The sequence below is a fragment of the Oncorhynchus mykiss genome, chromosome 1, assembly GCF_057628025.1.
Source record: "Oncorhynchus mykiss isolate SJ-2025 chromosome 1, ASM5762802v1, whole genome shotgun sequence".
NCBI lineage: Eukaryota > Metazoa > Chordata > Actinopteri > Salmoniformes > Salmonidae > Oncorhynchus > Oncorhynchus mykiss.
In genome coordinates, this window is record NC_143022.1 from 77,094,167 (window position 1) to 77,106,464 (window position 12,298).

The 12,298-nt window shown below is 40.3% G+C and overlaps 1 protein-coding gene across 1 annotated transcript in view; it reads right to left on the reverse strand.

Moving 5' to 3' along the window:
- Positions 1-12,298, reverse strand: part of LOC110529113 (E3 ubiquitin-protein ligase NEURL1) — a 63,718-nt gene that overhangs the window by 36,614 nt on the left and 14,806 nt on the right. The window contains exons 2-3 of the mRNA XM_021611256.3: positions 11,189-11,436; positions 10,152-10,473 (exon numbers count right to left, since the gene is read on the reverse strand). Of these exons, the coding sequence (XP_021466931.2) occupies positions 10,152-10,473; positions 11,189-11,436 (570 nt within the window). The remainder of the gene's footprint in view (positions 1-10,151; positions 10,474-11,188; positions 11,437-12,298) is intronic.

The window sequence follows — 12,298 nt, forward strand, 5'->3', positions numbered from 1 at the left end:
TCTCGCAAATACGCCATTTATAACAGTTTGTAATCTTAACATCTGGCACATAATAATGCCACAATTGCCAGAAAATAGCCTAACATTTGTTTTTTGAAGTTTGTCCAAAAGTTTCTTGCACAGAGATTGAGATCCTTTGTCCAACTTTCATCATTCAAACTCTGTCGGGTTTATCTATAGTTATGCACATGCACAAATGGGATTCATTTACAATTACAACCTGGGTGGTTTGAGCCCTGAATGCTGATTGGTTGAAAGTCATGGTATGTCAGACATGTACAAGGGGAATGATAAAAACATACTTTTTTACTGCTCTAATTATGTTGGTTACCAGTTTATAATAGCAATAAGACACCTCAGAGGTTTGTGATATATGGCTAGTATATCATGGCAGCTGAGGGCTGTTCTTTGTGGTATATGGCCAATATACCACGGCCAAGGGCTATGTCCTAAGAACAGCCCTTAGCAGTGGTATACTGGCCATATACCACACCTTCTTGGGCCATGTTGCTTAATCATAGCAGTCAAAACATGTTAAATCGACATACATTCATTAAAATGATCTGGAGAGTTAATAAGGGCGATTTATCTTCTCTCGCAACATTCTTAAACTTGCAATAATTAATTTGATGGAAATCCACATTTTGCTTCTTTGCCTATGTTGTTAAAAATGACGTTGATATTCCTTCTTAATTCGCTCAATAAAAAGGGTTTATTGGATAAATGTGGAAACTCTTTGGGATAGTTTTCAGGCTTTGTGGCAGGTTTTCAGAGGTGAATGTTAACTAAACCTGGCAACCCTGCCTGTGAGACACTGTCTGAATGCCACAGTCTCATGAGCATTATTCCCATAGATATGGTAAAGAGGTCAATTGAAATCGACCAAAACAATGGAATTGCCATGGAAACACATGGGGGAAAGGACCGTGGGGGAAAGATTCAGAGTCTCCTCATTGTCCCCCAGCAAAATGTGCCTACATTTAGGCTATTGTTTATACAGTATGTGTATTTCACACTATGGTGAGGTAAAAATCTGACATTAACGCTTGTATGGATGTCAACGCCATCACAGGTTCATGTCATAATTTCCAACTGTATTACAGTTAAAAACGACTGACTACCACCACCGATTTCTGTATGCTAGCTATGCTAACCAGCTCATACGAACGGGAGTTAGCATTTAGCAGTCACTTCTTCTAAACCTGAAAAGGGATTACTTCTACATGCAGAGAAAACAGACAAATATATCCAAATCGGACTTAAGTAACCACATTGTGGGCCTGTTACAATACAGAAATAATGACAATAAATAATGACAGATTTGATGAATATCCACTTTGTTAGATCAGATTTGTTGAATGTGTGCCAATCTGGTCAATGGAACATCTGTGCTCCTTCAACAAACAGTTGTGTCATAGAACAGAACTTTGGTTTCAGTCAGATTAGCACATAATCCGTTCATGTTGTTAAAAAGCTGTGTGATTTCTCACCATTTTCAGCCACGAAAGGGAGGTACACTACATGACCAAAAGTATATGGACACCTCATTCCAAAATCATGGGCATTAATATGGAGTTGGTCCTGCCTTTGCTGTAATAACAGCCTCCACTCTTCTGGGAAGGCTTTCCACTAGATGTGGAACATTGCTGCGGGGACTTGCTTCCACTCAGCAACAAGAGCATAAGGGAGGTCGGGCACTGATGTTGGGCTATTAAGCGTGGCTCGCAGTCTGCGTTACAATTCATCCCAAAGGTGCTTGATGGGGTTGAGGTCAGGGCTCTGTGCAGGCTAGTCAAGTTCTTCCACACCGATCTCGACAAACCATTTCTGTATGTACCTCGTTTTGTGCACAGGGGCATTGTTTGTCTGTGGAGATTGCATGGCATAGTGCTTGATTTTATACACCTGTTAGCAACGGGTGTGACTGAAATAGCTGAATCCTCTAATTTGAAGGGGTGTCCACATACTTTTGTATATATAGTGTATTATGACCTGAATCATTATATTTAGGGGTGCCGTTACCTTTTTCTGACATGAACTTTCTGATTCATCTAATCAGGGTGAGACTTAGGGTTTTGTTCCCGTAACAGACTTTTCATACAGGAACTTCAGATAAAAAGGTTAGCTTGACCTTGTGAAATAAAAGAAGTGGACCTTTTTAAACATGCTTTGATCATTACTCTAGAAAACTGAACTATTTTAAAGTCAAAACAAACTTGAAATACAGCTAAATTAATTTCTCTCCAAAAGGCGAAAGTTATTCACTGCAACGGGACTCATTGCAACATACAGTAGCTGATAACTAGTAAAAACAACTCCTATTACCCTCTACTTCTGCTCTAAAAACACTGTGGTTATGTATACGATTGCATGTAGGAGCATACTGAATAGAGATGGCACTCAACCATGATAATATTCTGTATATACTGAACAATTCAAAAACGCCCATGCTGGTGTGCTCTACTGTATTAGAGAAAACCTTTTCTCAGGGCTTTGGATGAGCCTTAGCTAAGTGAGTCATTAACATCAGCAGTTCATGACTACAATAACCAAGCCTTTCTGTATTGATATCTGTGTAGGAAGAGAGCCTAGTGATGTAACAAATCTTACTTAAATGGCAGGGGCAGCAATGTTGGTCTAGAAGAGCCCTCAGGCTCAGTTTGATTCCGGCAGATTAATTTAGCTTCACTGGTTATGCAACACCATCTCGGCTTTCAAGTAGTCTCACCAGTCTCTGGATCACCTTTGAATTCTCACATGGGTGGCTAGCTACTGAGCTACACTGCCCTGTTACTGTAGCAGCCTTAGAGGAAACAGAACTAGAGATCCTTAGATCCTGTGTCGTAACACCCCATGAAGGCAGACAACATGAACACCACTACTGGTACTAAAAACCAAGATAACAGCCCGACATCACTGAACTGTTCTGTATATTCAGGCTGATACAGAGAGACTCATCCATGCTTATTTTACAAGCAGGTTTGACTACTGTAATGCTCTCCTGTCTGGTCTACCCACAAAAGTCATTGGTCAATTGCAAAAACATACAGAATGCTGTAGAGTGAGTACTGACCAAGACCAGACGGAGATCACACATTACACCGGTCTCTGTGAGTTTTAGAATTTTTTATGATTCTTCTATTGGTTTTTAAATCAATTTCCGATTGTGCACCCCAATACATGTCAGACATGCTTTTGGAGTTATGTACCCAGTAGGTCCCTCAGGTCCTCTGGCACTGGCCTTTTAACTAACCCAAAGCCTAGTGGAGATGCAGCCTGTAGTTACTATGCCCCCAGACTCTGTTATAGCCTAACAGAGAACCTGAGGGCGGCCGAAACTGTGGCCACATTTTAAAGAGATCTTAAAACACACACATTTTTAGCTTTGCTTTTCCTTAGCATTTCAGTTTTTATTGTTATTCTTTATTTGTTTTCATCCTCTTATGTTTGTTGAGTAGTAAATATGTTTAAATATGTTTTTATTTTCCTGTGAAGCACATTTTTCATAAAGCACATTTCAGACATGGAATGCAACGCGCATTCCATGTCTGAAATGTGCTTTATGAAAAAAGCTTGATTTGATTTAATGCAGAAATTTGTTTACTTTATCTCTTTGTGACATGTTAAAACAAAGTCCCAGATCACTACATGACCCTAGGGGCAATGGTGTCTGCATATGATGTGGAATTGAACTGGATTGAACAGGCAGTGACTTATTAAACTCTAGTACGTTCCACTCCTTCTCTACTGTACTGCTTTTATTTACACACACGATCTACGGTATCTTAGACTATAGCGTTGTGCCACTACCCACATCACTCAAGTCTCGCCTCACAACAAATATGATGGGAAATGCATTTATAGCACAGAGCAGTCTCCTTGGGGCTGGTACTGAGGAACTGCTACAGTTACACTGATCTGGCCAGACATGTGATCAGGGACACTTTTAAAATCAATCCATCAAACGTGAAAGGCAAGGCACCAGAGAGGAAATGGGTAGCTACATTTATGCATTGAGACTGAGTATGCATCTCTGACTGGAACACAGAGTGAAAATTGGTTTGAAGTTCATTTGAAGACAAGATATTGTCACGCAGATGGAAGAGAGTCAGGGCTCGGTGGTGGAGCTGCTCAAGATTTAGGAGATGGAATTGGTCACATTAGATCAAATTTTAAGCTACTCATATTTTATACATTTCCTGATATATATATATATATATCACGTAATGTAGGTCACCAGAGACTATAAAGTGTGGAATCAATGTTAAAATGGTCCTCATTCATTTCCCACATTTTCCATTTGTTTAACGTGTTTACTTGAACAACCAAAATCACTTATTCCAAAGCATTGTTTGTTCGCTAAACTCGCCCCATTTCGTCCCTGCAGAAAACAGCTGGAGCTAGTCTATAGGACCAACCTCCCGACAGATTGTATGATAAATAGCTTCACGCACAACAGGTGAAATGTGTCTGCCTTTATCAGCTGGCTTAGCGTTAATGTCAGCTCCTAGTGTAAGCATCATTAAGAATCAAAATGTCCCCCGTTAGGAAACTGAGCACATGTGCCAGTTCACCGGGGCAGTCTTTGATGTGGCCGCCCCATATTTCAGGCACTAAGTGCTGCTTGAACTGCGGCCAACGGGGCAATACTAGGGCTTTGAGATATACCATGCTCTTGACTGGTGACGTTCTTAGGCTATAGAAGAAGCCTGATAGTGAAGTACCCTTCAGCTGACTGAGTGCTAAGGCTGCTCTGCTGTTTCTGTAGGTCAGTGTAGGCACGTATAGTCAGTGTAGACATGTAGGGGGCAACAAGGCTTGAGTCTCTCGTAGGTAACAGTAATATGGAGAGCTGCTGTTCTGACAACCTACAATAAAGGCAGAATCTACTTGGACATTCAATTTTTTTTAAATCTAGGATATATTTGAAATGGAATGTTTGTAGATCACTGTTAAAATGGGGATTGCATATGATTATGTTTAGGTAAAGACACAAAGCCGACTGGAGATCCAATGCTGAAGATGTGATTTCCACAGTGCTAACACAACATTCTCTTTCTTAGCTGAGTGAGAACACTGTATTTGTTCTCCTGTCTGGGAAAATGGCTTCAGTCACGCCATTTTCCTGACATCATCTTTCCTTAATGTCTGTCGAGGAACAAGAGCTATGCACAGTGTGTCATCACAGCTCGTCGCTAGCCCACTGAACTCCAGATAGTCTCACTCTAGCGCTGGATACCAAACAGCCCAACAGCAGATAGCACACTGCTTGCTGTCAACTAGCACTGCCAGAAATGAGTTTAAATGGTATTATCTATAATATATGGGAGCCTTTTCTATTTATATTAATGGTGATGACAGCCTCCATTCCTTATAGAGAGGGAGGATCATTATTGGAAATTAGTCCATGTTGATTGAATTATTGGGATGTTTGCAAGTTAATTCCATGAGGGGTGATGATTATGTTTAGTAAACAAAATTGTACTCTGACAAAAGCAATTTAGGATTAAGCAAAATCTAGGAAGAGATACTACCACTATTTTACAGTAATATACAGTGCTGTGAAAAAGTATTTCCCCCTTTATGATTTTCTCCTTTTTGCATATTTTCGATACTGACTGTTATCAAATCTTCAACAAAACCCTAATATTGGATAAATGGAAGCTGAGCTTACATATAACAAAAAAATATATACTTATTTTATTTAAATTAACAAAGATCTGCAACACCCAATTACCCTGTTTGAAAAAGTAATTAGCCCCTTACACTCAATAACTGGTTGTGCCACCTTTAGGTGCAATGACTGCAACCCTTACTGCAACTCTTACTGTAGTTGTTGATCAGTCTCTCACATCGCTGTGAAGGAATTTTGGCCCACTCCTGCATGCAGAACTTTTTTTAACTTGGCGACATTTGTGGGTTTTCAAGCATGAACTGCTCGTTTCAAGTCCTACCACAACATTTCAATTGGGATTAAGTCTGGACTTGGACTAGGCCATTCCAAAACTTCAAATTTGTTGCTTTTTAACAATTTTCATGTACACTTGATTGGGTGCTTTGGATCATTGTATTGCTGCATTACCCAGCTGTGCTTCAGCTTCAGCTCAAAGATGGATGGCATGAAATTATCCTGTAGAATTCTCTTTCACCTAAAATGACATAACCAAATCTAACTGCCTGTAGCTCAGGACCTGAAGCAAGGATATGTAGATTCTTGATACCATTTGAAAATAAACACTGAAGTTTGTGGAAATGTTAAATTAATGTAGGAGAATATAACAATTAGATCTGGTAAAAGAACAGAGTATTTTTTGTACCATCATCTTTGAAATGCAAGAGAAAGGCCATAATGTATTATGCCAGCCCAGGCGCAATTTAGATTTTGGCCACTATATGTTTTAGAGTGATTCAATGAACCATTGCATTTCTGTTCAAAATGTTGTATCAAGACTACCCAAATGTGCCTAATTGGTTTATTAATACATTTTCAAGGTCATGACTGTGCACTCTCCTCAAACAATAGCATGGTATTCTTTCACTGTAATAGCTGCTGTACATTGGACAGTGCAGTTAGATTAACAATAATTTAAGCTTTCTGACAATATCAGATATGTCTATGTCCTGGGAAATGTTATTGTTACTTACAACCTCATGCTAATCACATTAGCCTACGTTAGCTCAACCGTCCCACTAGGGACCCACCAATCCTGTAGAGGTTTTAAGGCAAGTCATCCAGGTCCTGAAGCAGCAAAGCATCCCAAACCATCACACTACCACCACCATGCTTGACTGTTGGTATGAGGTTCTTTCTGTGGAATGCAGTGTTTGGTTTTCGCCAGGCATAATGTCGTCCAAAATGTTGACTGAAGTTTGCCAAAAAGCATCGGGAAGCACCAATACTCTTGGAAGAACGTTCTATGGACAGATGAGTCAAAATTATAACTTTTTGGGCGAAAGTATAACTTTTCATGCTTGAAAACCCACAAAGCAGTTCTGCATGCAAGAGTGGGCCAAATTTCCTCCACAGTGATGTTAGCGACTGATCAACAACTACAGGAAGTATTTTGTTGCAGTCATTGCAGCTAAAGGTGGCACAACCAGTTAGAGTGTAAGGGGCCAATTACCTTTTCACAAAGGGGAATTGGGTGTTTCATAAATTTGTTAACTAAATAAATAAAATAATTGTATTTGTTATTTGTAAACTCAGGTTCCCTTTATCTAATATTAGGTTTTGGTTGATGATCTGATAACATTCAGTATAAAAAAAATATTAAAAAACAGAAAATCAGAAAGGGGGCAAATACACTACATGATCAAATGTATGTGGACACCTGCTCGTCGAACATCTCATTCCAACATCATGGGCTTGACCTTTTTTTTTTACATCAGCAGATGTCACAAAGTGCTATACAGAAACCTAGCCTAAAACTCCAAACAGCAAGTAATGCAGATGTAGAAGCACGGTGGCTAGGAGAAACTCCCTAGAAAGGCAGAAACCTAGGAAGGAACCTAGTGAGGAACCAGGCTCTGAGAGGTGGCCAGTCCTTTTCTGGCTGTACCGGTGGAGATAAGAGTACATGGACATTTAAGGCCAGAATGTTGTTCAAGATCTTGAATCTTGAATCGGAATGGCCGATTAATTAGGGCCGATTTCAAGTTTTCACAACAATCGGAAATCGATATTTTTGGACACCGATTTGGCCAATCGTCTTCTTTTTTTTCACCTTTATTTAATCTTTATTTAACTAGGCAAGTCAGTTAAGAACACATTTTTATTTTCAAAGACGGCCTAGGAACGGTTGGTTAACTGCCTTGTTCAGGGGCAGAACGACAGATTTGTACCTTGTCAGCTCGGGGATTCAATCTTGCAACCTTACAGTTAACTAGTCCAGCGCTCTAACCACCTGCCTCACGAGGAGCCTGCCTGTTAAGCGAATGCAGTAAGCCAAGGTAAGTTGCTAGCTAGCATTAAACTTATCTTATAAAAAACAATCAATCAATCATAATCACTAGTTAACTACACATGGTTGATGATATTACTAGTTTATCTAGCATGTCCTGCGTTGCATTTAATCGATGCGGTACGTATTCGCGAAAAAGGACTGTCGTTGCTCCAATGTGTACCTAACTATAAACATCAATGCTTTTCTTAAAATCAATACACAGAAGTATACATTTTTAAACCTGCATATTTAGCTAAAAGAAATCCAGGTTCGCAGGCAATATTAACCCGGTGAAATTGTCTCACTTCTCTTGCGTTCATTGCACGCAAAGTCAGGGTGTATGCAACAGTTTGGGCCGCCTGGTTCGTTGAAAACTAATTTGCCTGAATTTTACGTAATTATGACATAACATTGAAGGTTGTGCAATGTAACAGGAATATTTGACTTATGGATGCCACCCGTTAGATAAAATACGTAACTGATTGAAAGACAAACTGTTTTGCCGGTGGTTGTGGTAATACAATGAAAGTTTGGATGGATCACCATATAATTTCAAAGATGAAAACGCCTGGAAGGAGGAGAGATGACTAGAAACGAGTCGGTTGGCCATTTTATGTGTGGATTAATTGTCGGAGTAGAGGACCTTGTGCTTTTCAGGTAAAATAACAACTCAATGTCTATATCCCAAGACAAATTAGCTAGCAACAGCAAGCTAGCTAAATAGGACAAATTAGCTAGCAAGTGCAAGCTAACTAGCTAAATTGCCATACATGTTTAATGCTCTTCGACCTGTCCCCAAATTAATGTCATTGGTTCAGAGTTTGTTTTGATATTTTAACCTGCGTGTCATGATCTCTTTTGGTGTAGGGGGACAAAATAAATGTATGCACGATGGCGCACGCGCGCAGCCGGTTTGGGTTCCGTGTTAGGGTTTTAGTTCCCTTAACAGGCTTTTCATTCAGGAACTTCAGATAAAAAGGTTAGCTTGACCTTGTGAAATAAAAGGAGTGAACCTTTTTAAACATGCTTTGATCATTACTCTAGAAAATGTAATTTGAAAATGTAAAACATACTTGAAATACAGCTAAATTAATTTATTTCCAAAAGGGGAAAGTTAGACAGCATATTCACTACAACGGGACTCATTGCAACATAACTGATTACTTGTAAAAACAACTCCACCAACCAACTTATTTGCCAGAATATACTCCTAATACCCTCTATTTCTGCTCTAAAAGCACTGTGATTATGTATACGATTGCATGAAGGAGCATACTGAATAGAGATGGCACTCAACCATGATAATATTCTGTATATACTGAACAATTCAAAAACGCCCATGCTGGTGTGCTCTACTGTATTAGAGAAAACCTTTTCTCAGGGCTTAAGATGAGCCTTAGCTAAGTGAGTCATTAACATCAGCAGTTCATGACTACAATAACCAAGCCTTCCTGTATTGATATCTGTGTAAGGAAGAGATTCTAGTGATGTAACAGATCTTAATTAAATGGCAGGGGCAGCAATGTTGGTCTAGAAGACCCCTCAGGCTCATCTCATTTTACTGCCAATGTTTGGCTATGGAGATTGCATGTCAGCAACGGGTGTGGCTCAAATAGCCTAATCCACTATTTTGTGTAGTGTACTTTCTCACAGCACTGTAGTTATTTTCAGTTTAAAAAATATATCAATTTTAATCAGTTGACCAGCTCTCAAACTGGGTAAATCTTTAGATACTGGTAAAAAAAAAACTTTACCTATACATTACAAAAATGTTCTTAAACTTTTCAAAATCTGTTGGATGGGAAACTTTTCCTGAATTAGTTTCAAGTGTTTGGGGTAAACCCATCAAACAGGGCATTTCAGAATAGAAGTTTTGTTTTCCAGTGGTTCTCAAATTCCACTGTGGTGGCATTTCCTTTATGCTAACAGTGTAACTACGCAACCTTTCTAATCTCTCTCCATCTTTTTTCCATTGGAGTATTTTGGAATGATGGTGTGTGGGAAAGGTAGAGCAGTAGTACAAAAGTAACATCACCAAACAACCAACCTCACGCAAACACACCCACCAGCACATACAATTTTAAACATTTAACCACCACTTGCTGTCATTAGTCAATTTGGGAAATTCATCAAAATGAATTGGAATAATATTTGGCAAGGAACGTCATTAACGCCCATAACACTTTCCCTTCTCCCTGTGAAACTTACCCAGTAGCTGGACCCCTCGTGTCAGGCCGTAGACATCTATGAGAGCCCAGAGTGTCTCAGAGGCATGGACCCCGCTGAAGAACAGCATGGGGCTGGAGCCATTGATGCGGTAAAATACACGACCCTTCTTGTCCACCCAGAAGGAGATGACATTACCCTCATTGGACAGCTCCTCGGGCAGGGCCTTGGCCCAGAAGCCATTCTGGGAGACCAGATCTGGGCAGGCATACTTGGGCAGGTTGTCTGGGTTGATGCGGGACGGGTCCTTGGAGGTGAAGCCCAGACGCAGGGCTCCGCTCCAGCAGCACTGCTTCTTAGTGATCTGGAGGGGAACAGGTAATGGGTTTGTACCATTTTTTATTTCTCCTTTATTTAACTAGGCAAGTCAGTTAAGAACAAATTATTATTTACAACGGCAGCCTAGGAACAGTGGGTTAACTGCCTTGTTCAGGGGCAGAACAACAGATTTTTACCTTGTCAGCTTGGGGATTCGATCTAGTAACCTTTCAGTTACTGGCCCAACACACTAACCACTAGGCTACCTGCCACCCCAATTTAATTTTGATGAAGGGAGTTAAGCTGGTGAATAACCTAAAGTCCATTCCATTAGTTGTGTTAACCTAAGATTTACCAAAATACATTATGGTTGGCCATATGTTAAAACTTTTACAAACCAAATGGTAAACAACAACACAAATAAACACATATTGTATGTCTGTTTATCATCAGACTGGATATTCTTGTCTTGTCTCATTTAAAACCTCTATTTACACTTCTTTCACCATGCAAGATAACAGTGGCTCACATGGCAATGCTTCCCCTGCTCTTTCACTTGAGACATAGATGGACTGATAGGTGAAGTGGAAACTTTGGCTAAGCTGTTTTGGCCCACACAGAATCAGGGGAATAATGAAGGCAAAACACACAGTGAGTGAGAGAGACAGACAAACAAATAAATGGAAAACAGTTAGGCTAAAAGAAAGGAAGGAAAAGACAGTGTGCTGATAACCATGGTCCACTGCCCAGTCTGTCCATACCTTGAGGCGGACCTGCTCGTACAGGGCAATGGACCGGTTGCTGAAGGTAATGGCATTGCAGAAGCTGGCCTGCCTCTTAACGGTCCTCTGGGCCACGTCCATGATGATCTGGGAGCCCTTGGCACTGGGGTGGAAGAGCAGGGGAAAAGAGGACAGGCTGCTCCCACACTGCAGGACGGGCAGACTTTGCTTGGTGGGCTTATGGTGATAGCGGTGGGATGTGGTGGGGAAGGGGCCACCCAGAGAATCTGAAAAGGAGGAAGCATAGGGGGAGTTACTGTAGATATACGGATCTACAAAGAACATTACTATGGCATCCACTGTTTAAATATGCACAAAGCCAATATAACAATGCATTAGAATCATTCACACAATCAATAAAAACTGCCTTTCCTCAATGTCGTGGCGATGACTGGGTGTACAGGTAACTGCCAAAATAAAGGAAACACCAACATAAAGTGTCTTAACACGGTGTTGGGCCACCACGAGCCAGAACAGCTTCAATGCACCTTGGCATAGATTCTACAAGTGTCTGGAACTCTATTGGAGGGATGCGACACCATTCGCACATGAGAAATTCCATAATTTGGTGTTTTGTTGATGATGGTTGAAAAACGGCCATAGCATATGGTTTACATCATTTTCATGCTCATTCTACCATTCAGTGACAACTCATGCCCTGTGGATGGGGGCATCGTCATCCTATGGGGGCATAGCAATAGTAGCCAAAATGCCCTGTCCGGCATTTTTATACATTACCCTAAGCATGATGAGACGTTAATTGCTTAATTAACTCAGAAACCACACCTGTGTGGAAGCACCTGCTTTAAATATACAGTTTAAGTCAGAAGTTTACATACACTTAGGTTGGAGTCATTATAACTCGCTTTTCAAGCACCTCACAAATTTCTTGTTAACAAACTATAGTTTCGGCAAGTCGGTTAGGACATCTACTTTGTGCACGACACAAGTATTTGTTCTGACAATTGTTAACAGACAGATTATTTCACTTATAATTCACTGTATCACAATTCCAGTTGGTCAGAAGTTTACATACACTAAGTTGACTGTGCCTTTAAACAGCTTGGAAAAGGTGTACCTGAGGTGTAC